Source organism: Ovis aries, chromosome 19, assembly GCF_016772045.2.
Source record: "Ovis aries strain OAR_USU_Benz2616 breed Rambouillet chromosome 19, ARS-UI_Ramb_v3.0, whole genome shotgun sequence".
Classification (NCBI taxonomy): domain Eukaryota; kingdom Metazoa; phylum Chordata; class Mammalia; order Artiodactyla; family Bovidae; genus Ovis; species Ovis aries.
Window position 1 is genome coordinate 12,474,620 of NC_056072.1, and position 27,926 is coordinate 12,502,545.

Here is a 27,926-nt window from a genome sequence, read left to right on the forward strand (position 1 = left end):
GTTACTATTTAGACAGTTCAGGAGACATCCAGGCACACAGACAGGAAGTAATTTGCATGTCACCTCACTAGTTAGTATAACAGCAGGGTTTCAAACCCTGGCACTTGGGGTCCATAGTCTTAATCTGTAAGCCATAGAGAGGAAATAAGGGGAGCCCAACACAGGCCAGAGGCAGAGGATGAGAGCAAGAAAAAGGAAACCCAAGTCAGGTCTCTTTGGTGCCCCCTCCTAGCACTTACATGTTATTGTTCAGCCGCTAGGTCCAACTCTTTGTGGCCCCATGGACTGCAGCACGCTAGGCTCCTCTGTCCAGCACTTGTATAAATCATCATTATTCCTAGAGCTGAGGTCAGCCTTGCTCCTCCAGCCCCCAGACTGGGGCTCCTTGGGGCAGGGTGCAGCCTGCTCGTCTGGCCTTTGGCCCGGGCTTCCAGGGACAGGTCAGACAGGTCTGGCTGGTGCAGATGGGTGTTCTGCAGCTTCCGGTGCTCAAGTCCCTGGGGACCTCTGCCACTCAGTCCCACACGGGGCCTGCACCAGCCACATCCCACTACCCACCCTCACCTAGAGTGGATGACTTCACCCTCAGGGCCTGGCCGCAGCCCGGTGTGGGCGAGTATCTGTCCCCAAGCAGACAGCCCGGTCCCCAAAGACTGCTCTGCTGCTGCTCCCCACCACCACCCAGGGGACCCCTCAGACGGTTTCATCTGCCTGGCCAGCCTCTTCTAGCTGGCTTCCCATCTCTGAGTTGACTGGCTGGCCTGGAAAGAGGGCCTGTGTGTCCCCCATGTCTGTCCCCGATGCAGCCTCCGTGTGCATACTGCTGGGCAGGGCCTGTCTCCCCCTCCCTCTCCCACCTCACCATCTCCTGTGTACCTGTACTCCCAGCTCCACAAATGCAGACCACGCTGTTAAAAATAGAGCCTCTTTATTGGTACCTATGAGCTCAGGTACAAGGTGTTCCCACAAGCTCGCAGGCTGGCAAGGCCTCCTGGGCAGGAGGGCAGGCCCAGAGCCTGGGCTTCTTGGCACAGACACAGAGGAAAAATGAATAAATTATAGTTCTAATACTCGGGAACAATATAGAAATTATGATGCAAAATCCAACATCAGCAAACAAAGGGCATGAAAGCCATAAGGAGCCCCCCTTGCCCCTGGCCAACTGGCCATAGGGTGTGGGCAGGTGGACCAGGCTGGGGTGCAGTGCCCGGAAAGTCCTGAGTGGTCCAGGGCCTACTGTGGGTCCTGAGGGAGCCCCTTACCCTCTCTGGGCCTCCTGCTTCCCCCTCCTACATTTACAGCCTTGGAATAAAAGCTGTGGCCTTTGCCGGGGGAGGGGGAGAGATGAGCAGAGGACAGGAAGGAGGGGGGGATGTGTGGAGCAGAACAGGGTTTTGATCACGGTTGATCAGCCCAGCCCAGCCCAGCCCCTGCCCCTACTTGCTTAGCCATCCAGAGCAGGGCTGCTGCACGTTAGACAGAGGGCGCAAACTCATGCCTGGTCTACACCGAAGCCCCAGCAAGGGCATGGTTGCAGGACTATCAGGCAAAGGGACTTTGTGGGTGGTGGGGAGGGTCCTGTGCCCCATCCCCGACCCTAGTATTGCTTGCCAGCCACCTAGTCTCCAAATAAATTATAGGAAATAAATTATAGTCTTCACAGTCCAGAGGATCCAGTCACCCATGAGTCTAGAACTCAGGGTGGCAGAAGAAACCATAAAAGGTGGCTGATTTCAGCCTAGTGTGGCTGTCTTCGGGCTTAGGAACATCATACAATATGGAAAAGGAGTCTGCAAAGCTCCAGGGAAGCCACATTTCTTCCCACTCCTGGCATGCGCCATGGATGTGGAAGAGAAGGTGTGGGCATAGCAGGACGGGGCAACTGAAAGGGGAAGTACGACCCCCACCCCCACTTCAGCATAGAAAATTACAAAAATAAATAAATCAATCCAGAGTGTTGCATGAAAATTAGTAGGAGTGCCCACATGGGAGCCAGCCAACAGGGGACCATTACATACAGACCTTGGGGAGCCCCAAAATTACAACAAAGCAGCAACAGGGTTCTTGGGGCCGGGAAAAGGCACCCTAACCCTCACACAGGCACAGGTTCCACCAGCGATGCCGGGGTGGTGTCCTCAAACAACTGGCCGTCCACAAAGGGAGCCAGGGCCTCGGCAGCGGGCTCAGTCAAGCCCATGATGGACTCCAGGAAGCAAGTGCTGGCGTCCGCAGGGGGAGAGAAGGCAGGCAAGGTGAAGTGTGGCACCTCGAGGTGGTCCAGGCTGTCAGACACCTTCCGGGAGGTGTAGTGGGGCCCCAGACTATAGTCTGGCAGGGCCTGGAGCAGCTCGAAGGAGTCGCAAGAGGACAAGCTGAGGTCCACTGAGCTGCTCTGGCCAGCGTCTGTGCTGGCTGGCACCAAGGGGCCAGGGAGGCTGCCCTCGCCCAAGCCTTCAAGGCCACTATTGAGGAAGCAGCTGGCATCCAGGTTGGCGTTTTCATCGAGGATGCCTGACGTGAGGCTAGAACTGGAATAGCTATGGGTCCAGCTGGCCAGGCCAGTGAGGTCACCAGTACCAAATATGTCAGCTGGGTGGAAGCAGCCGAGATTGTCCAGGCCACCCACACCTCCATCCTCCTCCTCTTCCTCGCGTCCACCTAGTTCAGAGTCACTGAAGCTCAGGATACGAGCCAGGCCATCATCATCCACACCAGGCTGGAAGCCAGGGCTGGGCAGGGCCAGGTGGGCAGGGTCATCCGTGGCTTCGCTGGTGCCTGAGGCTGTGGACGAATCAGTCATGTCGCTGCTGCAGCTGTTGTCTCCCAGTTCGCTGCTCACGGGGGGCTTGGCTAGGGGGAACGCAGAGGCCAGGACCTGCTCGCCCGGGCTGGGAGCGCCACCCTGGGCCGGGGCCTCCAGCTCCCCGAGGCTCTCGGCCCCCTGCTCCAGCTGCAGGCGGGTGAGCGTGTGAATGAAATGGGTCTGAACTCGAGCCTGATTAAATTCCACACGGCCCTTCGGGTTCTCACAGCCCTCCCTGCAGCAACCACAGGGGAACGCTGTGTGATCCATCTGTAAAGAAAACAGAGGTGCCAGTGAGGATCCGGTGGAGCACGGAGAAGTCCCTGACCCAGGCTTGCCTTCCCAGCCCTGCCGAGCCCCAGTACCTGGCACTTGATGCCCGCCAGGCTGCAGCTACAGGTCTCAGGATCACAGACCCTGTCACAGCGACAGCCGCAGTCCTCCCGGGACTGGCGCAGGGCCTGCAGCTCTCGCTTCTCCTCGCGATCAATCCTCCGCACACCTGAGGCCCGCAGCAGAGCCCGTCGCTTCCGGGCCGGGAAGGGCTGGAGGAAGGTCATTTCCTCCAACCGGCCGCCTGCCACAGCCAGTGCCAAGTCCTCCTCCACAGAGGCATCATCGATGGCGTCCACAGTGAGCGGCAGGCCGGCCTCTGTCTTGGGCACCCCAGTCTCCGAAAGCTGTGTCCAGGGGAATGAGGAGGGACGTGAGAGGCTGACATGACCCCACAGCTTCGGTCACTTAATAAATGCCCCCGAGTATTTATTCTGGGCTGGGCATTGTGGATGCCGTGGAATGGGACAGCCAAGAACACGCCCTCAGGCCATTCAGAAAGAGGTCTCCTATTTGCCTCATTCCCCACTTCACGGACAAACCCCTTCCCCGAGACAGACAGATACACTGACGCCACCATGTCCCATCTACTCCACCTCCCCAGTAAGGTCAGGCAGATTGAGGCTCCACGCCCCCTGGCCCTGCAGTAGGAGCCCTTCTGTACCCATCTGCCTCCAGAAAATACGGCAGCAGACTCTCATCAAACCAGTCAGCCCCATGGGCCTCCCAAATCCAGAAGTAAGATGGCAACCACCATGACCCTTATCCCCCCAAGGCTAGGACTTTAGAGCAGCCCGAGGGCAAGGGCCATGGAGAGAGTCTCCCCACCTTCCATCTCAGCGCCTCCAGCTTCTCCTCCTTCAAGCGTAGGCGCAGCTTCTCTTGCCGTGCCCGGGCTTGCTCCTGGGTAAACTCGGCCAGGGAGAAGCGGCGGCAGGCACTGTGGCGGGAGGCCATACCCAGGGTGCAGCCGCCACGGCTGGGCACGCTGGTGAAGCCCTGGCACCGCGGGAAGTAGAAGACGGTGATGCCATCGAAGGCCACTCGGCCTCGGCGTTTCCGGGGAGCCCGCTTCAGAATGGACAGGGCTGGAAGACAGGCAGGGGAGGGGCAGGCGTTAGCTCCCCGTGAAGCAGGGCCTAACCCCCAGGAAGTGATGCTGAACTATCTCTGCTCACAACCCTCGCACCCCACCCAGAAGAGAAATGGATCTGAGTTTAGGAGCCAGCCTGGCTGACGCTGGTGCTGGTATAAGAGTCCAGCGTCACCCTGTGTCGACACTGGCTCATTATTTACTAGTCCAAATGAGAGCATGTGTCAAGATTAAACGTCTTTCCCATCTTTAGAAGCCATTTACAGGTCCCCTTTTTTGGGGGGTGTGGGGGTTGCTGTGCTGCAAGGCATGCAGGATCTTAGTCCCAGACCAGGGATCGAACGTGTGCCCCTGCAGTGGAAGCTCAGAGTTTTTACCACTGGACCACCACGGAAGTCCCTCTATAGTTCTTAAAGTATTGATTTGTAGGAGCTTTGTATATATATTAGACATTAATCACCAGTCTAACCTATCTGTACAAATATTTTAGTTCTGTATTTTTACTTGTGGGGTTTTACAAAATAATTTCTAAAGTTTATGAAATCAAAAGTATATTGAGCTTTTCCCTTATCACTTCTGCATTTTGCAACAAGCTCAGAAAGGTCTGCTGCTGCTGCTGCTAAATCGCTTCAGTTGTGTCCGACTCTGTGCGACCCCACAGATGGCCGCCCACCAGGCTCCCCCATCCCTGGGATTCTCCAGGCAAGAACAGTGGAGTGGGTTACCATTTCCTTCTCCAACGCGTGAAAGTGAAAAGTGAAAGTGAAGTCGCTCAGTCGTGCTTAGTCTTCGTGACCCCATGGACTGCAGCCCACCAGGCTCCTCCCCCATGGGATTTTCCAGGCAAGAGTACTGGAGTGGGGTGCCATTGCCTTCTCCGCAGAAAGGTCTACTACCCTTTATGAGTTATTAAGTATGTCAATTAGTAAGCTATGTATTGGCATATTCAATACATATATTTGTATACTACTGATTTTATTAGTTTGAACCCTAAGAAGTTACCATAAAATAATTAAACCTTGGCGATGCTGTATATTTAGACTTAATATATTAATTTTGTACCAAGCTACCTGAGGGAATTCCCTAATAGGTTTTCTATATACCTGTTCTTGAATTTATCATGTAGTCGACCACCTGCAAATCATGGCAATTTTGCCTGTTCTAATCAAGTGCATTTAATTATCTTTTTCTTTGCTAACTGAATTGGCTAGCACTTCCTGAATGATGTTAACAAACAGTGGTGACAGACAGTGCCCCCAGCTGGCTCCTGACTTAGTGGGACTGTTTCCAGTGTTTCCTCAGCAATCCTAATACCAGGTTTTGGGTTGAAACATGTATTTTTTATCATTTAGGGTAGAATTTACTTATTCTTATCACACTAAGGGTTTTATCTAGAAGGAATATTGTTGTTGTAGTTGTTGTTCAGTCACTAAGCCGTGTCCAGCTCTTTGCAACTCCATGGACTGCAATATGCCAAGCTTCCCTGTCGTCCTCTTACCTCCTGGAGTTTGCTCAAATTCATGTCCACTGACTCAGTGATGCTATCTAACCATCTCATCCTCTGCTATCCTCTTCTCCTTTTGCCAGAAGGAATATTACATGTTATCAAACAGCAGCTCTCATATTTTTCCTCCTCTGACATAGTCATTTGGTAAATTTATATGAATAGATTTTACAGTATTAAACCATCCTTGTATTTCTACAGTAAACCCACAGTACTTTAGTCAGTTAATGTACTATTAGATTGTATCTGCTAAAAATTATACTTTTTCATGTATAATGTACAGCTCTGCATATAGTCCATAAATAGACATATCTGTGGCATTAAGACATCATGGTGGGGATCATCAGAGAAAAAATGTCTGCATGTGCTCCTTGGTGTTGAGGGGGTACAATAATGAAAAATGAGGTGGAGAAACACTCTAGGGCCTCTTTGTCAGTTTGAAATCAGAATCATGAAAACTTAAAAACTAACTGGGGGAAAAAACCTTCTCACTGCCTTCAAGCAAAGCCAAACAGCATTTTGCCAGGTGAGGGACCGGCCTGACAGGCCCTGCAGCACAGAAGCATGGGGTGTGGGACTTGGGCAGGGCAGCTGGTAGAGGACAGGGAGCCAGTTGGGAGAAACGAAACTGGAACTGAGGGGCAGAGCTGGGCGGGAAGGCCCCGGGGCCACCAAGGAGCCCTGCCCTAAACGTGATGACTCCAAGCTGGAGAGTCCCAAGGTCAAAGGTGAATGTCGCTGGAGCCGGCATTCCTGAGTGACCTCTGTAGGACAGGAAGTGGACGAGCTGGGGAGCCAAGCAGGGAAGCTGAAGCTGGGGGGACACAACCTCCAGAGGCCGGGACGACTTCATCAGGGCCCCCCCCCATTTCATCTTGAGGAAGGAGAGAGGGGTGCGATGGGGTTCCCAGGGCAGAGAGACTCACGAGTGAAGCTTCGGGGGCCACAGATGTCACGGTCAGGCAAGGGCAGCTGATCCCAAGGGTTCTCCTCATCCAAGTCCCAGGCCGGGGAGACCGAGGAGCTGGGGGAGCAGGAGGGGGAGCGGTGGCCCGAGGAGGACAAGGAGGAGGACGAGCAGAGCGAGGACGAGTCCTCATCCAGCTGGTCAAACTTCCGCTTCAGCAGCCCGGCCATGGTGGCGAGGGTGCTCTGGGGCCCTGGCACAGCCGGCCTGGAATGAGAACGGGAGAGCTCTAGGTGGCAGGCCTGAGGGCAGGAGGTGGGCAACCCAGGCCCGGTCATTGCCTCTCCCACCACCCCTCCAAGGATGCCCAGGACTCCAGGGGCTGCCTTGCACTGGATGGAAGTTCAAACCCTCACCCTGGCGCTTGCAGACTTGCACCACCACCGTTTTCCCCTTCACTACCTACTGTAACCCACCTACACACACGCACACACCAGACCAACAGATGGGCCGACAGACCTCAGCCTGGCCTCACTCATTCCCCTGCAGGAATCCCGGGGGCTGACTCACTGGCTGGGTGATTCACACGGCTGCATCTGTGTGCCTTTGTGTGTGTGAGGCCGAGTGCATGCCGACAGCCTGCACGGGCCTCGTACAGTGGCTGCTTCCTCCTCCTCCCTCCTAGCACACCCACAGACACGCCGCCCTGCACACACTGGTGACAGGCCCTTGCTCAGGGCCAGGCTGACCAGGGTACTCCAGGGAACCGGCTGGCTTGGACACCACCCCTGATTTCCAACACACAACTTTCCCATGATGGAGCTGCTCAGACTTTCCCTTAGAAACCCCCACCCACAGGAGAAGTCCCCTGCCTCCAGGCCTGACTGTGGGACCAGAGCCACCTGGGCTTCGTGGCTCTTTAATATCTCCTGTTTGATCTTCAAAATTCACCTTCATCTTGCCTTCCGCTCCAATTTCTAACCCTGTTTGAATTAACTTTCCAGGGAAAGTATGCTCTCCCCTTAAAAAACAAAAACCCTCTTGGAGTGCAACTGACCAGCCACGCTGAGGTTCCATGTTCCTCCTGTCTGCAGTCGGGTGACCTGGAGCACCCCAGGACACACCGTTTGCTGTGTCTCCCCTTTAAGGGTCTCGGCCCTCCTCAGTAGAACAACCAGAGGTTCTCACAGCCTGGCTGGCCTCACCCGAGGGAAGGGGACTTGGGGTTCCTCCTCCTAACAGCCTCTTCCACTGTTCGAGAATCCCCAAAGGACTCGGTCCTTAGGGCTGAGCCCAGCTACCCCGAGCACTCAGGGCTGGGCCCCAGGAGGCCACCAGGAGGAAGGGGAAACGGCGCGGAGGCCCCCGTGCTGGGAGCCCCTCCCCCACTGCAGCACAGGAAGCGAGAGTGAACAGGAAAAGCCAACCAGAAGGCTGGCAATCTCCCCTGCTCAGGTGTCCTTTCGAAACACCCCTTGGCCTAGCCTCCCACGAAGTCCCTGGATCCCAGACTTAGGCGGTGTGCTGTCAAACCAACTTACTGGGTAAAATTCATCCCAGGGACAGCCTCTCCTCACAGGCACCAGAGCAGCTAGAGAAGCTCCGCGACTTGCCAACCCTCCAACAATGCTGAGCCCAGGGGCAGAGGACGCACAGGTGTTTCCGGGGGCTTCTCAGCAGATAGTTTCTCAGGCCTGGCACCCCCCCCCACCTCTCCCAGGGTCAAACCACAAACGAAAACAACCCAGCTCTCAGCTGACCTGAAGACTCTCCCAGGAGATGGGGGAACTCATGGCCCAGAGGTAGATGCACACACACACGCGTGCACACACACACACACGTGCATGTGCAGAGCCCAGAGGCACCCAGACACAGGAACACACACGACAAACCACACCCAAGGGTCCTGTCCTTATCACAACCCCACTGTGGGATCCCGTCTCTTCCCCAACTCCAGATGCTGCCTAAAGGGTGCTGAATGTCTTCCCAGTCACACACCTAAGCCAAAGACTCCCTCAAGCCAAATGCTCACTTGGTCTCTGCCTGGCCACCCCTTAGAAACGTAAAATTCTGCAGGCCCCAAATCGAACCCCTTGTCTCTGTTCCCCACCTCCCCACGCCATCTGTTCCTCTTCCTGTGTTCCCTGTCTTAGTAACAGCGCTGCCACCCACCCAGTTACTCCAGCCAGAAACCTGCAGTCATCCTCAACTTCTTCCTGCTGTCCTCCGTCCACATCCAGTCGCCCAGTCCTGCAAGTACACATTAGCTCACTCGGTCCACACAAGGCCAGGCACCGGCACGCAGGCATCACAGAGGCTGCCCGGAAGTGTGAAGGGAAGCTCGGCTCCAGAACCATGCTGCTCACACCTGAACCCTGGCGTGGCTTAGTCGGCTGGGTGATGCTGGGCAAGTTCCTTAACTTCTCTGGGTTTTCAGTTTGTCTTACAACCGAATAGGGTTGGGATGTTTACGTGTCAGCTTCTTAGAACAGTGGTAAATGCTTGCTGAATGTGTCATTCTACACCAGGGGAAACGAGCTCCTGGATACACACGACACAGATGGTTCTCACTGATAGCATGGTGAGTGACAGAAGCCAGACACACGATTACATGTGAATGAAGTTGAAGAAAGGGCAAACCCAATCGGTGATGACACAAGTCAGAATCGTGATTACCCAGGGGGTGGAAAAGGGCATCAGCTGGAGACAGTCATGAGGGAATTTTCCCAGGGCCGGGAGGGGGTAGTAGTGTCTGGAAATGTTCTGTGTTGTCTGGGTGGCGGTTCCACAGGTGTCTAAAACATCTCACTGCACACATAAGATCCATCTACTTTGTGCATCTTACACACGCCGCCTTCAGTTCTGAAAGTCTGTCGCCCTTACGTCTCTGTCCCACTGATACTGTGCGCATCTCCTGCCCTCTCCTTGCAGCCACTCTTTACCCTGCAGCTAGAATGATCTTATTACACCATCTCCCTGCAGAGAATCATTCCCGAAGGGGCACCCCTTTAGGATCAAGTCCACAGTTCCAAGAAGCTGAAGTATGCCTAGCCCCCAGACTCATCATGCAAGACTCTTCCCACCCCCTTCACTTTATACTCCAGCTGAACTTGCAGTTGCCCCAACAGGCATGACCTTCTCACTCCTGGCCTTTGCCCAAGTTGGAACCCAGCCTCACTCCCCTTAAGAAGTCATCTCCCAGAGGGCCTGCCTGACACCCTTCCTCCTCCCCACTACATGCCTCTCTGGGCCTCCGTGAGCCATGGGATTCCCCCATCACAGCACTTATGGCTCCTTCCCGTGACCGCCCCACTGCTCATCTCCCTCGCGCCGGGCTGAAGGCCTCTCTGCTGGTCCGCACTGTGCCTGTGCCTGGAGTAGTCTGGCACAGAGAAGGCTCCTGAGGACCATAGGAGGTAGGCAGGCTGGCGCTACAGTACACACAGAGGGACGATCTAGGCACATGGGGTTTCTGGGGGCCACTGGTCAGTGTGCCCTGCTCCTGCTCTGGTCACAGCTAGTTGGGGCAGGGATGAGAGCGGACATGCCCATCCCCCAGCCTGTGCCTGAGGGTTTAGCAAGAATAGCACCCAGGAGGGGGCAGCTCCGAGGGCAGGAAAAGGAAGCTCCGGCTGCCAGCGAGTGCCAACACAGGCATCTCAGAAGGTTCCCCAATAGTAAACAAGTAGGAGTGTTAGGGAAGCCCGTTCAAGCCAGACACCCTGGCTCTGGCTCAGGGATGTCTACAGAATGGGAGCTTAAGGGGAGAGGGTTGTAAACTCCAGGGACGCAGACGGGGACACAGGGGAGCCACGGCTGCGACGCACCTCCTAGAGAGGAGCACCTAGTGAAATCTGCAGACCTGGAAATGGGGACTCACGTCCTCCCTGACCCGGCGTGGCGGCGAGGAGGAGCCCCTGGATCTTGTGCTTGGCCGTCCCACCTGGGAATCCAAAGGCTGAGAGAGGCAGAGGCAGATGAGACCAAAAGACTCAGCCAGAGACAAGGAGAGGCCAAGTCAGAAAAGGAATGAAAGATAGTGGAAGAGTCCAAGAAAAGTGTCAGACAGTGAGTCAGAGGGTGGGGGAGGGGCCCTCCACAGCTACCCAGGAATCAAGATCCCTACCGACAGTGGCACTGTTCCCAGGGTGAGCACAGCCCCCTCCGAGGGTCCTGGAGGAAGGAAAAGCAATTCCCAGGAGCTGGCCCAGACAGAAATACCACACCCCCGAGGAGCCCCGGAGACAGGCCCTGAATCAAAGAGAACCAGGCTTCTTCCGGGATCTGCCTGGGCCCTGAGAATCAGGCCCTCCCTGCCGTCACCACTCACAGGAGCTGACAGTCCAGGACGAGGAGGGGGGGTGCCTCCCTCCCTCCTTGCCACAATTATCTACATACTCAGGCCACACTGTGTGAACTGAGGGAAGGCCACCTCACCCTGGATACCAAGCAAACAAAGGCTGTTTAAGGAGCGGGAATCCCCAGACCTCTGAAAAGTCACACCAACTCCTCTTCGACCTCAGCAGTCCCGATGCCCCAGTCCCATGTCAGAGCTGGTATTGGAAAAGGGGCACCTTCAGCTGCCTCCACCCTCTGTCAGGAATCTGAAGAATGTGTCTTTTAACCTCAGAGCCCCAGGCCTTGGCCAGCTCTCCCCAATACCTGGGGTCATATGACCCCAGGCCCCCAGAAACTACTTCTTGGGAGAAGAGGAGGACACCTTTGAGCACCTCACACCCCCATGGGTATCGGCTAGAACAGCCATGGCAGCCCAGAGGGGGCAAGCAGAAGGCCCTGGTACATCCCCACCCCTCCCAACCCATCCCCCAGGGGGAGAGGACAGCTCCTCAGCCTTGGCCTCCAGGGCCTGGCACTGGGGAGGCGGCGCCAAACGTTTGCTGGCTACATGAGGCAACTGCTCCTGCAGAAGGGAAATTGCACCTGACAGAGACTGCTTCCTCCACCTAAGCAAGGCCCCCTTCACTGCCATTCACTCATTCATTCATTCACTCATTCATTCTTTCAAAAAATATTTATTGAGTGCCTATGACATGCCAAGCACTGTGTCACGCACGGGGAATACAGGGAGCAAGACACAGACAATAGTGCCCCCCGGGAAGCTTTGCGTTTACTAGGGAATAGAATAATGAGTTATGAACCCTGTTGAGTGCTGGAATGGAGGGCGGGAAGGGATACAGCTGGGAGTGAAGACAGGAAAGGGTGGGATGGAGTAAAAGTTCCAGAGAGAGAGGGGGTCACAGGAACCCTCAGGGACTCGAGGAGCAAGAGGCAGAGAGATGGAGGGGACGGGGCTGCCTGGGCGGGGACTTTGGGAGCCAGGGCTGACAGAGCAGCCTTTAGCCTAAGGGCACAGGAAGCCACTGAAGGGTTGAAGTAGGGAGTGACAGTAGCAGATTTGCATTTTAAAAAGATGGCTCAGCACGAGACAGGAGGGGGTGGGACAGGAGGGGGTGTGACGGGTTGGACGGAGCTGCCAGAGGTGGGTGAGAGAAGACAAGCCAAAGGCTTAGGAGAAAGGGGAAGGGAACCTGGTGACTTCTGGAGGTGGGGACCAGAAAAGGCAGTGATGTTGAGGATTTGGGGATAAGGGATGAGCTCTGCTCGAGAGGGCTGTGAGACATCTGAGTGGAGGTGTCGGGTGGGCAGTGGAGCCAGGGAAGGACCCTCTTGTGTCAGGAGTGTGGGCTGTGTGTGTGACGCGCTGGGGAGCCGGAGTGACTAAGTGTATGACGGCTGCCACACTTAGTGGTGTGGGCATCTCAACAGTGTCCTGCCAGTGGAAGGGCCCCCGGGGAGGGGAAACTGAGGACGGGGAGGAAGTAGGTGCTGGGGAGGGAGACTTGCGTGGGAGAAGCCTACGTGTGCCCGAGGGTGCCCGCGGCTAGCTGCGCCCATGACTCACAGCGGTGGCCTCTGCGTGTGACGGTGACTGACAAACAGGTGAGCTACGACACAATCCCTTCTCCTCCCCCTCCCCCCCTGCCGGGGTCCGTGACTCACGGAGCCTCATTCCTCGATCATCCCTCCAACTCCCTCCCTGACGAGCGCCGGCACTCGCCGCAGCCCTGGCACCCGCCCCCGGGGGTTGCCCGAGGAGGAAGGCGACAAATGTCACCTGCTCCGGCCACGCGAGGAACTTCTGAAAAGTTCTCAGGCAACTGGGTCAAAAGGGAACTCACCCGCGGACGCGCGCCCGCCGCCACCCCGCCACCCGCGCGCAACCCCGGCCCTGCCGCCACCCGCCCGGCGTTCGGAGCGCCGGGACCGCCTGGGGTCCCGGCGACGGGGCGGGGGGAGGGCAGCAGAGAACCTGCGATTGTCGTCTCCCGGGCTCCGGACTCCGGCCGCGGCGCGCCGTCCGGGACCGGGCTGTCCCCGCCCCGATGCCCTCTCAAAGTGGCCAGGGAGAAATGTCAGGGGCTGGGGGGCAGCGCCCTCCATGCGGGACGCCCCCTCCCCAAAGTCCCGTCCCACCGGCCCGGAGCCCCTGGTGCTGACCTGAGGTCCGGACGCTGGGCAAGGGCAACGCCGCGACCCACGTCCTGGTCGGGAACGCCCCCTGCGCCGCGACCCCGCGCTCGCTCGCTCTCTCGCTAGCTCCCTCGGTGGGCAGCACTCGGCCCAGCTGCCCCCCGCTCTGCGCGTCCGGCAGCGGCGGCGGCGGCGGGAGACTGGCTGAGCCCGGCCCCGCCCGCCGCTCCGCCCTCCTCGTCAGTGGAAAACTCCGGGACTCACGGCGCTGACGCACGCCGGGCCTCCCGCCCGCCGCCCCGCCCCGCCCCGCCCCCAGATGCCCCGCCCCTCCCCGCCCCAGAGGCCCCGCCCCTCCCCGCTCCAGCCCGAGCCGGCGCGGAGGTCGCCGGCCTCCCTGCGGACTCTGACCCTGGGCCGGCGCCGCAGACGCTCTCGGCCCCCAGCCCCCTCCGCTGCCCTCCTCCGGGCCTTCTCCCGCAAAGGTTCCGAGAGTCGCCGACGCTCCCCGCCGGCGGAGCAGGATCGGGAAGGTCCATACCTTTCCCTGCGGCCCCCGTTTACAGATCGGTAGACTGAGGCCCAGAACGGTGCGCAGCGTCTGTCAGGCCACCGGGCGGTGGCAGAGCCCTGGCCCCTTACACGCCCTGACCCCAACCTCGCCCGAGGCAGTTGACTGTAATCTCGTCAAAAGTTCCTTCCTCACCCTCCTTCCTACCACCTCCCCCTACCCCCGCTCCCCGCAGATCCGCCTGGAAAGTATAACCTGGAGAAGAACCAGAGGTGGGTGAGGTGGGTGAGTAGAGATAATGGGGTAGGGGAGAAGGTCATCCTTGGTCCTGACCTTCACCTCTGCTCAGGAGCCAGAGACTCTGCAGAAGCCCTGAGCTAGGGGTTTCTGGAACCAGTCTACCCTATCCCCACAGCTACCAGATCCCTTTCTTGAAAAAAAAAAAAAAGAAAAAAATTCTAGTTTCTCCTGAGCCAGACCCTGGCCACTTAAAATGGCCCACTGCCTGTTCTGCTCCCGCCAAGGCCTGTCCTGACTTGGGGCCAACTCTCACAGTATTGCTGCACCGGGAAAGCTTATGCGTGCCCGGGCAGCAAGTTCTGGGCCAGAAGGACACCCGCTGTGGTCAGACTCTACCCACCACGCCTGCCCTGAGCGTGTCTCCCCTCGCACCTTTGCTGCAGGTGTTCTCGCCTGGAACGCCTTCCGGCCCTCTTGCTGCTTACCAGAATCCCATCTCCTTTAAGGTCTCTCAGCTCGCACTGCCTCCTCCAGGGGGCCTTCTGTGGGAGCCTGACCCTCCCCCTCCCAGTCCGGCTCCCGCTGCATTCTGGGTTCTTCTCTGACTGTCCTAGATGAATGCTGTCTGGGACTAGCCCAGCCCTCAGGATTCCTTTCTACCTAACTGCAGGTGGGGGGTGGGGGTGACCTGTGCCGACTGCATGGCATCTGAGGTGGAGGTGGTGGCAGGGCCCCTGTAGCCACAGATGTGAATGTAGAGGGGGTCAGAAGGGGTCTGCCCGCCCTTTACCTTGCCAAGAAAGAATGGAGTTTGGGGGAAGCTGCGGCCCCTGTTCTTCCTGGATGCCTTGAATGTGCCTACCTGGGGGGCTTGCAGGGGGAAATGTCTGGGTGGCTGGAGCCCACCCTCCAGTGACGTCCCAGGGCCTTCTGGATGAAGTCTTAACTCCGCAGGGCCTACAAAGCTGGAATAAGCAGGCCTTTGCCCCACCTTTGCAGCCTCACCTCTTTCTCTTCAAACTCCCATCCCCCACTCCCTTCCCTGCGCCTCCATTTTCATGTCTTTAATGTGTGTCTTTTTATTTGTGACATTGGTACAACCGCATGGTAGTTTAATTTACACACACGGTGTTCTGTTCTATACCTTCTTAAGTTTGCCCTGCCCTTACCTCTGCACTCTAACCCACACCCTTGATAACCGCACTCCAGCCCTGATTGCCAGCAGTCAGTTCTTGGGGTGTCCTGCTCATCCTGATTTAAACTTCCAAAGATGCTAATCTCCAGTCTGGTTTGACCCACTTATCATATATCTCTATGGCTTCTTTATGCATTTCCATGTGAGTTGTCTGTGAGCACTGGGAGGGCAGGGACCATACCTGACTATCCGTTCTGTTTGTGCTGCTTAAGAACAAAAAAGGTATTGAATAAAGTGTCCATGGGGTAAATGTCTATCAAGAGCTGGGGCTCAAGGAGAGGTCAAGTCTGGAAGTGGGGATGGAAGACACCCACCCGGTAAGTTGAAGCTCTGGGTGTGGCTGAGAGAGCCCTGGAAGGAGCTGAAAATCTACAGAACTGAGTGTCCTTTGCTGGAGGTGACCCAGCCCTTAGGGTTTCTAGGCAGGTAGCCACCCACCCACTCCCACCGCCCTCAAATATTTAGCTGCACTGTCTCCTATGTCTGCTAGGTTGTAGACCTTGCTGGTCCCAAGGAATCGTTTCTTCCAGGAGTTCTCCTTTCCTGTGTGTGTCTATCTGTCTCTCTCTCTCAAGTCTTCCAGTTTGTGAAGTGGGGGATTAGACCTGAGGATGCCATCACCTTCAACATTCCTTGAGTTAGTTTCTAGAAGACGCTGCCTGCTGATCAGGGAACTGGGCAAGGTTGAGCCCTAGGGTTAATGAGGGTCTCTGGCTGTCTCAGTTTGCATCTGCTGGGCTGTGTATGAGGGAAACCAGACAGAACAGAGACCAGGGCAGGGAGTTGGCAAGGGCTGGAGTCAGGGCTTAGAGCAGGGAGCCCAGTGGTTGATAGGATTTGGGAGGCAGGAAGAGAAGGAAAAAATAAGGGAAAATATAGGAGAATAAAAAGAATCAAATAAGTGATGTGTTTTCTCTAGAAAAGCATCTCCCTGTCCTGGGATGGGCTCACCAGATGTTCCCCAGATGTTTGCTGATGATGAGAAACATCTTCCTCTGGGATCACAAGTAAGTTCTTCCTGTTGGTAGGGAAATGAAGGGTCTGTTCCAAGGCAAGAAGGGTGGGGTCTGGAGCAGCATCCATTTGTGACTATGGCATATGCATAGACAGAAACATACCCACACATCCTCAGGGAATTTCTGAATACTTGGGGGAGTCCCATGAGTTTCTCAAACATTCAGCATCCACAGACCACCCAATTTTAGGTAAATAAAAAACAACCTCATCTTAAATATTTTTTTAAATAAAAAATTGATTCATTTCCATCGGAAAGATGAAGATTAAAAGGATAATGTTTGGGGGCACTCCCTGTCCCCCTTCTGATATCTATGTTAGAAACTTTCTGTGTCCTTTTTCACTGTAATAAAACTTCTGCCACACAAAAGCTCTGAGTGATCAAGCCTTGTCCCTGATCCTGAAGCTAAATCTTCTTCTTTGGAGACCACAAATCTGACATCATTCACCATAAGCTATCAACAGCTTTGTTAAGTTTTAATAATAATATGAAAGTGTTAGTCGCTCAAAAAAAAAAAAAAAAGACAATTTTTTAAAAAGTATCAAATGTGGGAAGATTGAAATTTCACCAGATTTGCCATACCTCATTTGTGTGATAGTGAATTGATACAATCAGTTTGGAAAATAATTTGGCAATACCTACTAAGACTAAACTATATGATCTTGTAATTCTACTGCTCCATCTATTCCCAAGAGAAAAAAGCACTTCTGTCCACTGAAAGACACAAGAGTGTTACAGCAGCTTTGTCCGTAATAGCTTGAAAATGGAAAAACACAAATGTCCAGTAGGTAAGTGAAAACAATTACAATTTCTCATACAATGAAATAGTACACAGCAATGAATCAAACAATGGCCTCATATAACGATAGGGATGAATCTTAAAAACAGTATGTCTAGTAAAAGAAACCAAGCACAAAGAAGAAAAGCTATGATGCCATTTATTTATGGGAAGTTAAGAACCAGGCAGAATGAAAGCACAGAGATAGATAACATTACCTTCAGGAGTAACAGGCTAAAGGTGTGACTCCCAGGCCAGCAGCCACCAGCATCACCTGAGAACTTGTTAAGAATGCAGATTCCTGGGTCCTCCCCCAGACCCACTGCATCAGAAACTCGGGCAGCGGGGACCCAGCAACCTATGTTCTATGTTCTAACTATCCCTCCATTGATTCTGATGCACATCAAAGATTGAGACCCACTGAGCTAAGGTTGTAGAAAGTGAAACCCAGGAAAAGGGGACTGTCTTCAAGCACATTTCTCCAACATTCTTGTTTATTTAAACAGGAAGACTTTTTAGTTTAGATCTGTGGATTGAAAGTCTGAGCAGTTGAGTTCTGGGTCAAAGGGTTTTGACAGATGCTGCCAAATCGCCTTCCCCAAAGTTGCACCAATTTTTCTCTCAACCAATAGTATTTGAGCATGCCTGTTCCCCAACACCCTCCCTGGCACCCTCCCTGGTTATCAAACTTATTGATCTCTGCCAATTTGATGAGAGAAACCAACAAGAGATCTTACTGTTTTAATTGCATTGCTCTAATTTGAGTGAAATTGAGGTTCTTATAAGCCATTTGTGTTTCCCTCTAAATCACAGGTTTATATTCTTTACTTGTATTGTTGTTTTCTGTCTTTGAGGATTAGGGAAAGAAGCCCTTCTGTCTGTCACACATGTGGCACTTAATCCTGGTTTGCTGTTTAACTGGGTTGACAGTATATTTCATCATACAGAAGTTTTACATGTTTCTGCAGTCAAATTTCTTAAATACTTCCTTTGGGCATCCTGGTGTTGGTGTATTACATTCCCTTGTCGTAATATTACAGATAAATTCACCTATTTTTTTCTCTAGAGTTTTATGATCTTATTTTAAATTTATAAATCCTTTATCTTTTTGGAATTTACTTTAAGGAATTGTATAGGGTTTCCATTTTCTTTTTTCCCCCCAATTGATAAATTTTCCTACTACTTTTTTCTTTTCATATAAATGTCACCTTAAACAGAAATTGAATTCTCATATGTTCCGGAATCAGTTTCTGGTTCTCTACTCTGGTCCACTAGGTTGTCTGTTTCATCTTTGGGTACCAAACTGCTTTACAAGTATAATTTCATAATGTGTTTTATCGTGTGATAGATGTAGCTCCATTGTATTACATTTCTTTTTCAGGGCTTTCCAGGCTCCTTATTTAATTCCTCATTTGAGTTTCATATCATTTTTAGACAAACTCGCCCCTAAGAAAAGTCCTGTATTTTAGTTAGAATCACATTGAATTGACACATTAATTGAACATTGACATTTTTATAACATTGGGTTTTGCTATGTATAGTACAGAGCTCAGTATAGTATAAAGCTCAGTACAGAATGTTCCCTGCATAATATTCATAAAGGCCCTTATCTTTAAAATATTGTTCTGAATATTTTATCTTTTTGATTGCCGTTGTAATTTCTATTATATTTTCTGATAAATTGTATTTTTTTAATGTATGTAAAGAAAGGCTACTGAGTTTTCTATATTAACCTCTGTAAACTGCTATCATCGTGAATTCTCTCGTCTGTAATAGTAGTACATTTTTCAGTCACATCATCTATATGTAATTCAGCTATTCGGTTATGGTTTTGTTATTTTTTTGTTTGGCCACATTGTGTGACTTGTGGGATCTTACCTCCCTGAGGAATTGAACCCAGGCAGAGCAGTGAAAGCATGGAGTCCTAACCACTGGACCACCAGGGAATTCCCAAGGTTTGGTTTGTTTTAAGCAGGAATTGATATGGGACATTTTTCAAATGCCTTTTTTGGCACGTATTGAGATGTTACGCAGTTTTCGTTTGATGTATTTTTTTTTTTTCCATAATAGTGGTTAACACTTAACAGCCAGTTGCTTTTGTTATTTTTATAATTTTATTTATTCTTGGCTGTGCTGGGTCTTTGTTGCTGCACAGGCCTTTCTCTAGCTGCAGCAAGTGGGGGCTACTCTCAGTTGTGCTGCGTGGGCTTCTCACCGCGGTGGCTTCTCACCGCGGTGGCTTCTCCTTTTGCTGAGCGTGGGCTCTGGGGCACTCAGGCTTCAGTACTTGTGGCTCCCTGGGCTCTAGTGCGCAGGCTCAGTAATTGTGGCGCATGGCTCAGTTGCTCTGTGGCATGTGAGATCTTCCCAGATTAGGGTCTGAACCTGTGTCTCCTGCATTGGCGGGTGGATTCTTTACCAGTGAGCCACCAGGGAAGCCCATTCTTGGATTTGTTAATATGGTCAATTTTATTACAGATTCCCTAATATTGAACCACCTGCACTACTAGAATGAACTTACTTGGATACAATGGATGATTCTTTGAAGGTATTGTTAATTTATATTTGGTAGTATTTTATTTGAGATTTTTGTACCTCATGTTCATGTTAATTACTAGTTAATATTCAGATTCCCCACATTTCTCTTCATCTTTTGTTTCTTACCAGGTCATGAGCTGATGAAGTCGATTAAAATGTACTTGTGTCTTATCCAAATTTCTGTTTGCATTTGCTGTATGTGTATTGTTATACATATGTATAATATACATATGTATACATACATCAGCATATGTATGTATAATAGACATATGCTCATATCCTATTCTTGATTTTGAAGCTATGCTATTTGGTGCCTAGAGATTTCCAGAAACTAGATTCTTAATGTCTCTCATGTTTAACTTCCTTTTCTCTCATTTAGCAATTTTGTTTTGAATCTGACCTTGACTGATGGTAACCGTTCCTCTGGAGGAAGAAATGGCAACGCACTCCAGTATTCTTGCCTGGGAAGTCCCATGGATGGAGGAGTCAGGCAGGCTGCAGTCCATGGGACTGTGAAGAGTCAGACACGGCTGAGCCACTGAGCACACACGCCTGATGGTCATGCTGTAGTCTCAGCTCAGTATTTTCTTGTATACCTTGGTTTATATTTTAACTTTTCTGAGTTACTTTGGTAAAGATGTCTCTCTTCTATAGAACGCTGTTTTATGATCTGACGAGAGAATCTTTTTTTTTAAGGTTAGGTTTATCCTTATTTACATTTCTTGATATAACATGTATCATGCTTATGTTTATCTTCCGCTGTATTTCCTACTTTAATGCTTCCTCTGTTTTCTATGTTTTACATGTGTATTTTTTTGTTTTCCTTGATGTGTGTGTGAGCACACATGTGTTTGTATTTTGGTCTGATGATTTGAAGGTTTATAGTCTGTCTTTAATTTTTCCACTGCTTGCCTTTATATTGATTTATTTCTCTGCCAAGAGAAGAAAACCTTCAAATGTAGGGAAAGAGTCATATTCTCAAAGGGCTGAGCCTTGCCACCATACTTCTGTCTTCGAATTCTTGATATCCCCAGAAACAAACAAAAAACAAAAAAAAATTCTTAATATTTTCAACATGAAAATGGTTATAGTCTCGCCCTGAAGCCAAAGGTTCAGGATAATCAAGATCTGAATGTGCCACTGAGATGCTTCTTGAGTGAGCCAGCCACCTACAGCAAAGAGCTATCGGCGCCACAAAGGGATGCTGTATCTCATCTCTTATTTCAGAACCTCGTGTGAATATCTTACCCTCAACAGCCAGCATACTTCGTTCAACAGTGTCTTTTACTTTCTGTCCATGTCTCCACAGTCTTCTGAAAAGGCACAGTTGGAGAGGCATGAATGGAGGGCATTGACTCTTCTTGCTATTTGTTTCTGCACATATCGAGATCAGGAGCCAGATTGTTGCCTGACAGCTGGTCTTTGTGAATATAGTCGTGTGTGGTTGGTGTTCAGATGCAAGTTGTGTGTGTGTTTTTTTTTAAATCTCATCAGCGTACCAAGAGATAATGGCACACTCAAAACAGTATCATTTTAGCAAAGCTCATTTACAAAGGGACTACTTACAAACATGTGGGTTTAGGAGCACCCAAGGGATGGTGCAGTAACCTGGATGAGCAGCAGCAGAGCTGTTACTACGAATAGGCCTGAAGGTGGGGTCCAGGGGCTTGCTATAAGGGAGAGAACTGGGTAGGCTGGCTGCCTTGGGAAGACCAGTGGCCCCCACTAGAGGATACACCCAACCCACAGAGACTCACAGGCAGGAAACCAAAGGACTAAATGCCTTGATCTCGTTCTCTTCCCCCTCCTTTCTCCACTGGGCCTCACCATGGCTGAACCCAACTGGAAGCCAGAAGCTCAGTCATTTAATCTTGCAAAGGAATTCAGTAAGAAATAGAACAAAAAGTCAGCAGGTACATTTCCCTCCTGTGTTTTTGGAAAATATGTGGTGAGCCTGAAACATTAGTAGTGCACCCAGTAGGAATGCTTTCAATGATCAATAATCCAGTACCATTTACTTGTGTATTGTAATGGGAAGGTTGGAAGGTGGAGAAGGCAATGGCACCCCACTCCAGTACACTTGCCTGGAAAATCCCATGGTGGGAGGAGCCTGGTAGGCTGCAGTCCATGGCGTGGATAAGAGTCAGACACGACTGAGCGACTTCACTTTCACTTTTCACTTTCATGCATTGGAGAAGGAAATAGCAACCCACTCCAGTGTTCTTGCCTGGAGAATCCCAGGGACAGTGGACTGCCCTGGTGGGCTGCCATCTGTGGGGTCGCACAGAGCGACTTCGCAGCAGTAGCAGCAGCAGCCACTGACATAATGGTGGTGTCAGTAGTGGTGTCTCTAGAATTCTATTTTACCTTATTACCTTTTACCTTATTCTGGTTTTACCTTATTCTGGTTGCTTCATATCTGCAAGACGGCTGCCCAAGCATCATGACCATGGTTAAGTTAGGAAGAAGGGGGAAGACGGGGGATTCCAGCATGTATATCCATTTTCTGAAAAAACAAAACCAAAACTTTTTATAGAAATACCCTCAGCAGACTTGTCATATTTCATTGACTAGAACCGGATCTCATGTAACAAACAGCAAGGGAGACTGGGAGAGTGGAAAATGGGCTGGTCATGATTGATTTATACCACTTGTAATTAATTGCCTGAGACTGGAGACCTTGGTGCATGGATCAAAATCAGGAATCTGTTATTAGGAAAGAAGGGATGGAATACATTTCTGGATCAACAATGAACAAAGCTTGCCACAAGTGGTTTGTATTCAACAATAAAGCCCATTGTCTGCTAGCACTCACTCCGGACAGCCATTGCTCTTTCACACTATGTGCCATTGATTTTATGTGACATCCAAAAATGTTGTTTGATCAAGTAATTTTGCCAGGAGCTTGCTCTGCTTTTCCTCAGGAGCCTACGACTCAGTTTACAAGTCATGGTTTGAATTGTGTTAGTTTTCACTGTAAGGTAGACAACTTTAATGATGCCTCTCTGGGTTTGATCTTTTCTCTGTCTTTAGTGACAAAATGTATCCTTACTACACTGGACATTTTACCCATATTACAAAAGACTTGATTGGTTTGCTATCTAGCTTACAGGATCTGATGTGAAGAGGATGCAAAAAATTTCAGTGGGCTTCCTGCCACTATTTGACAAAGTTTCATAAGAGATGATGCCTCTGGGACTAAAGAAGATGATTACCAACTAACAAAATTCCATTTTCAGGTATTCATTACCATATCTGAGTCACACTTTTTCTTTTTTTCTGTTTGTATAAAATTATCTCATCCTACACACTCATTTACCCTGGTATATGTGGTCATAATTTATACTGCAGTATTTTTGTTGCTATTTTCAATACTATTTTTATGCTTTAGTGAGCCTCCTTTAAACTACTGATCCATTTTTATGATTTGGGGATATACTACCATATAATAGTAACAATAAAATGGAAATATAACACATGAAAACAATCACATGTAAAAGATGTGAAAATCTTTTAACCAAGTTGAACTACAGTGAGTGGCATTCTCTTTACTATGAACTGAGCTGAACTGGCCGACTCACTTCTAGTGGTACAGGTGCCCGTACAAAACCATGATGATGACTATAAAGATAATGGGATTTCTGTGGAAATGATCACTGACCTCACATTTATGCAATGTATGGGAACAAAATTGCTTGTCTGTGTAGCAGACCCTGCCATGTGCCACTCATATCCCCCTCACACAGTTCTCACATGTATTCATGGTGGTTTCTGTAGGGCTAGCAGGGATGGCATCGGATGGAACTGGAGCACAATGTCCAGGGCCAGCTCCTGCAGGAGGAAATTCACTTCTGTACCATCTATGGAGATCTGCAGTGAACCAGGGCCCTAGGTTCATTCAGGAGCGGAGGGGGCGGGATCTTAATGAATCCAGTGAATCTCTGCCCTCCCACGTGGAGCTGATAGATATGACGTGAGATAATTTACTTACTGGAAAACACAAGCATACTAACGGCCACAATAGTAACATCTGTGATGGTTTAAAAACATGGCTGCAAATTCTTTCACACTTACCAAAACAAGGATACCTCTCGCCTCTAATATGGGCCGGTTTTAATGACCTGTCATGAGCAAACTGTGGAAGAAGTGATACTGTACAATTTCCAAGGTAAGTCAGTAGGTGACAGAGCTACGCGCAACTGTTAGGTCGAAGGACATTTTCATTTAAAATTCTGATCCGATTGCCAAGTTGTTCTCCACTTCTCTCCCATCCTTCCACCCCCGCCCCCCACCCCCAACAGTGGATAAATACTCCTTTTGGATCAGTATACTGGTTTCAGTTGGCATTTCTTTACTGCGGGAGAAGTGAAGCATCTTTTTCCTTGGAACACCGCCTGGGGTCAGAAGACCCAGCTGGAGGCAAGAGCGGGACTCAGCGGAGCCAGGCGGCCCCGCCGACAACACCCACGGCTCCACTCACTCCCCGGGCTCCTCTGTTTTCGGCGCTTTCCTTCCTCCCCCACAATATTCAGATTCCTGGAACCAGGCTCGGTGACCTCACGCCGGTGACTTCACATCCGGGACCTTCTGGGAATTCTCAGCAGCGCTTTTTCGTTAGAAAACTAACGAGGGGGGAGGGAGGGGTGCGTCCGGGGAGGGCCGCCGGAGCTTCTGGGGAAGGAGGGAGGGAGCCGCGCAGAGGCCTCTTCCTCCTTCCGGTCGGGGGTGGGTGGGGCTGGCAGCGGCGCGCCGCCCGGCTGCCGCCGCGAGACCTGAGGCCCCGCCCCCTGCCTCTCCCTCCCCCGCCCCCCCATGGTCGCGCGCGCCTCCCACGGGACGTGGATCCCGGCGCCTGTCGCTACAGGTTTGGGACCCGGGGCCCCAAGCTGAGCCTCTGCCAGTTTTCCTCCGAAGTTAGGTCACCGTCTTACTTCGCAGCTCTGCCACAGGTGGGGCGGGTTTTTCATGGGGGAAAAAATTGTGTGTGTGTCACTGACTGGCAGGTACCAGTGGGGGCGGGGTACGGGGAACGCAACAAATCGGAAGTTTACAGTGGCGTTTTCCAAGCTACAAAACTGCATAAGGTTGAGAGGTCGGAGAAGGACAACCTCCATGGCTTTTGTTTCCTTAAAGGGGTTGCCTCAGAGCTGAGTCTTCAATACAGAGCTATCCAGAAATGACAGGAGGGTGAAATGAGCGGGCTGCTGCTTCCATTTAAAAAAACATTTTTTTTTTTAGAATATATCTTACAACTGTGGTGGTTAAAGATGAAGATACTAATGTTATATATTAAACTGTTCTCTATAACTTCAAAGTTGTTTTTTTCCTTCTTCTTTTGAAAGAAGTTAGAATATTTTCATGGACCCCTCAAGTATTGTGGGCCTGAGGCCCCATCCATGCCTGCTGTGCCCAGTGGGTAAGCTGGCCCTGGACAAAGGCCAGGCAGCATGACAAAGCCTGGATGGAACATTAAAGGACCTAGAAGGTCTGATTCTCTTGGGGGAATGAGAGAGGCTATGAACACAGGTGGCAGCTGCACAAGAAGGGCCTTGAATGACCTGAGGAGTGTGGATTTTATGGTGGAGGTGGTGAGGAGCCACTGCTGGGCCTGACTGGAGGGTTGACCCAGGGATGGGACTGGAGGTGGGCTGGCTGTTGCCTTAATGACATCCAAACTTGCTGAGCCACATTTGAGATGGAAGGGAGGGGAAGGGGAAGCCACAGATTGATGTGAGGGGGCTGGAGAAGCCTGGGCTGACTTCTTTGGGTCATCCCTCCTGGAAAGGAGAAAGCAAGAGGAGAAACTGTACTGGTTCCAGGACTTTGGAGAGATCAAATGAAAGGTCCTTCACCAGTCACAAAGCAGGGAGAGTTTGCCTACCTTAATAGATGTTTAGGGGGCTTCACGGCCACCTCTTGCCCAGATCTCTGTGGTGGTTCCTACTAGCTATTCCATCCCCCTCTCTCTTGCCCAAGGCACCTCTCCAAAGCGCCATTCCCACTGGGCTGTTTTCCTGCTCCCCATGGGCCAGAGGACAAAACCACAGCCCTCACCTGGGCATTTCCAGAGTTCAGAATGAGAAAAAACAGACTGGGTTTTCAACACCCCTACAGTAGATCACTGTTCCAGAATCTCATTTGGCTACATGTTTCTCAGTCCCCAATAACTGCCCTTTCTCCCCTACCCTCCACTCCCTGCCAGAAAACAAAAAACAAACCAAAAACTATGCTTGACTCCCACCTTCCAATGCAAACACTGGGCTTCCTCCAGAGCAGGCCAGGCCAAAATCAAGGGCTGGGACAGGAACTACAAGGGAGAAGAACTGGGCTCAAATGACTCATTGAAAGACAAGTCTTCATTTATTCACCATAAACCATGGATTGAGCTCCTACTATGTGCTTTTGTACCATTCTAGATACTGGAGATACAAAAATAAGCAAAGAAGAAGTGGTTGGCATGGAGATGAGATTCAGTGGAGGAAGACTTGGCTGTGGAGATGGCACTTTCCAAAGACGATCACATAGAACGTTACCTCTCCCTCATCAAAAGGTATTCAGTCTACGCAGACTTGTGACTCATTTGTAACCAACAGAATGCAGCCCAGGTGATTTTGTGTGACTTCTGTGGCCAGATCATAAAAGGTGATGCAACTTCTACCTTGTTAGTTGGGACACATGCCTTTAGAAACTTGAAATAAAATGCAAGAAATCCAGCCACTCTGAGAATGCCATACTTTGAGGAGGCCCAGGCCACATGGAGAGGCCATGCATATGTGGTTTGTCTGACATCCCAGCTAAGGTCCCAGCCAGTAGCCAGCATCAATTGCCAGGCATTTGAGTGAGAGTTTTCAGACCCTAACTGTCCAATTACCCCCAGCCTTAGACTGAGGCTAAGTTGAGGCCCCACACATCATAGCAGAGAGACAAGCCATGTCCAGTGTGTTCTATCCAAATTGCTGACCCACAGAATTCATGAGCATCATAAAATGGTTTTCTAGACCACTAAACTTGGGGTGGTTTGCTATGCAGGAATAGTATCCAGAACACTGACATTAAACAAGCAAATATGTGAACAAAGATAATTTTATATTGTAATAGGTCCTCAGGAAAACAAAACTAACTCAGCATGTTAACTTGGAGGAAGGCCTCTATAGATGGGGAAGGGGGCGGCATAAGTGGGGGAGGCAAGGGAGGTATAGATCAAGAAAGGTCTTTTTGGAGAGACATTTGAGCTGGAATGTGAGTGAGAAAGAGCCCAACCACTAAAGATCTGGGAGAAGAGACTTCTGGGCAGAGGATACAGCAGGTGCAAAGGCCCTGAGGCAGGAATCAGTTTGGTGTTCTGTGAAACTCAGGAAGGCCAGTGTAACTAGGTAGATGTGGGTGAGGAGGAGAGTGGGGCAAAGAAGTTGGAGAGGAAGCTTGAGAGGCAAATCATTCTAGTCTTAGAGGCTGCTGAGAAGAGTTAGATTTCAGACTGAGCGAGCTGAAAGCTTGCAGAGGGTATTATACAGGAGTGACTTGGTCTGGTAAATTCTTGATAAGGGCTTTAGGTGCCAGGTAGATGACAGTCTGTAAAGACAGGGCAAAGGGAAGACCACTTGGGAGGCTATGGCAGTGGTCCAGTAAAGGGGGGGATGGATGGTGGCCTGGGGATGATAGCGGTGAAGATGAGGACGGTTGGGTAAACTCGGAACAGAGGGAGTGAGAGTAATGAGAAGGGAGGAGGCGCCCGGCCGGCAGGAAGGTCCCGGGCGGGGCCGCAACGTGGGTGAGGACCGGAACCCGCATCCTTCTGGAATCTGGGAGGGAGACTCTGAGCTGGGGCCGGCCAGGACGGCGCGTACTGGCGTCCGGCGTCTGCCGCGCGGAGCCTGCCCCTGGCTGCGCGCCGGCCTGCCGGGTGTTTCCCAGCAACCGCTACAGCCGCCCAAAACGTTCCGAACCCAGCGGCCCTGGTGATGTCATCTTCACCTTGGAGACAGGGGATGGGAACACGCCCCCTCCAGGCACGGGGCGGGGTCTGGGCCCCAACGCTCAGCTTTAGAGCCCCGTCTCCTCTCGGGCAGGAAGGGAGGTGGTGCTTCGGGCTCCGCGGCAGGTGCGACGGGAGGTGTGCAGGGCCCTGGGCGAGGCCTCAACGAGTAGCTGCTGCTTTTCTTGGTGTGCGCTGCCACCGGTGTGCTCACCACCTACCCACCAACCTCTCCTGGCTCTTTCCCATAGGCCGCCCCCTTTAGCTGTTAGGACTGGCTCTTCTTGTCATTCGGGTCACTTCCTCAGAGATGCCTTCCCCAACCACCCAAGCTAAAGTAACTGCCAACCTTCTTGTGGGCTACTTGTTTTATTTCCTTTGCTCCCTTCTAAAATTACCTGTGTTTTGTAATATATCTTCCCATAAGGTCAGGGATAAATTCTGCCATGCTCATCTGGCAGGCTCATCTGGTATTCCCTGGAAGGAATCTGGCATGAAGTAGGTGCTCAATAAATGCTAGTTGGCTGAATCAGTGAATTTGC

The 27,926-nt window shown here is 51.5% G+C and overlaps 2 protein-coding genes and 1 long non-coding RNA gene across 13 annotated transcripts in view; 2 read left to right on the forward strand and 1 right to left on the reverse strand.

Annotated features, from left to right (window-relative positions):
• The window catches only part of TTC21A (tetratricopeptide repeat domain 21A), a 40,295-nt gene extending 35,033 nt beyond the window's left edge, over positions 1 to 5,262 (forward strand). For both annotated transcript variants that reach the window (XR_006057139.2, XR_006057140.2), the window contains one exon: positions 4,823 to 5,262. The gene's annotated coding sequence lies outside the window, so the exon portion shown is untranslated. The remainder of the gene's footprint in view (positions 1 to 4,822) is intronic.
• Positions 912 to 14,474, reverse strand: CSRNP1 (cysteine and serine rich nuclear protein 1). 5 transcript variants are annotated; one of them, XM_060402090.1, is made up of 5 exons: positions 14,316 to 14,474; positions 6,660 to 6,907; positions 3,965 to 4,224; positions 3,169 to 3,483; positions 912 to 3,073 (listed from the first exon to the last, which is right to left on the reverse strand). In XM_060402090.1, the coding sequence occupies exons 2-5, from the start codon at positions 6,868 to 6,870 to the stop codon at positions 2,093 to 2,095; spliced, it is 1,767 nt and encodes a 588-aa protein (XP_060258073.1). In that variant the 5' UTR covers positions 6,871 to 6,907; positions 14,316 to 14,474; the 3' UTR covers positions 912 to 2,092. The 5 variants fall into 5 exon arrangements, with proteins under 5 accessions (XP_060258073.1, XP_060258074.1, XP_042092450.1 ...); XM_060402091.1 differs by lacking the exon at positions 14,316 to 14,474 and adding an exon at positions 10,767 to 13,188; XM_042236516.2 differs by lacking the exon at positions 14,316 to 14,474 and adding an exon at positions 8,813 to 10,451.
• On the forward strand, positions 13,493 to 27,913 carry LOC105603376 (uncharacterized). 6 transcript variants are annotated; one of them, XR_009597340.1, is made up of 6 exons: positions 13,493 to 13,924; positions 15,998 to 16,085; positions 16,787 to 16,881; positions 19,350 to 19,419; positions 19,789 to 23,577; positions 25,826 to 27,913. It is a non-coding gene; the product is annotated as an uncharacterized LOC105603376 (long non-coding RNA). The 6 variants fall into 6 exon arrangements; XR_009597341.1 differs by having other exon boundaries at positions 13,493 to 13,915; positions 16,787 to 18,826; XR_001022445.5 differs by having other exon boundaries at positions 13,493 to 13,915.
• Positions 27,914 to 27,926: the final 13 nt, after the last annotated feature.

Excerpts from the sequence above, each read along its gene's own strand:
- CSRNP1 (XM_042236516.2), bottom strand. The coding sequence starts at position 8,997 with ATGGTTCTGGAGCCGAGCTTCCCTTCACACTTCCGGGCAGCCTCTGTG. Across the intron at positions 3,484-3,964 it reads TGGAGGCGCTGAGATGGAAG|CTTTCGGAGACTGGGGTGCC; the intron begins GTGGGGAGACTC and ends CCCTGGACACAG. Across the intron at positions 3,074-3,168 it reads TGGCGGGCATCAAGTGCCAG|ATGGATCACACAGCGTTCCC; the intron begins GTACTGGGGCTC and ends TTTTCTTTACAG.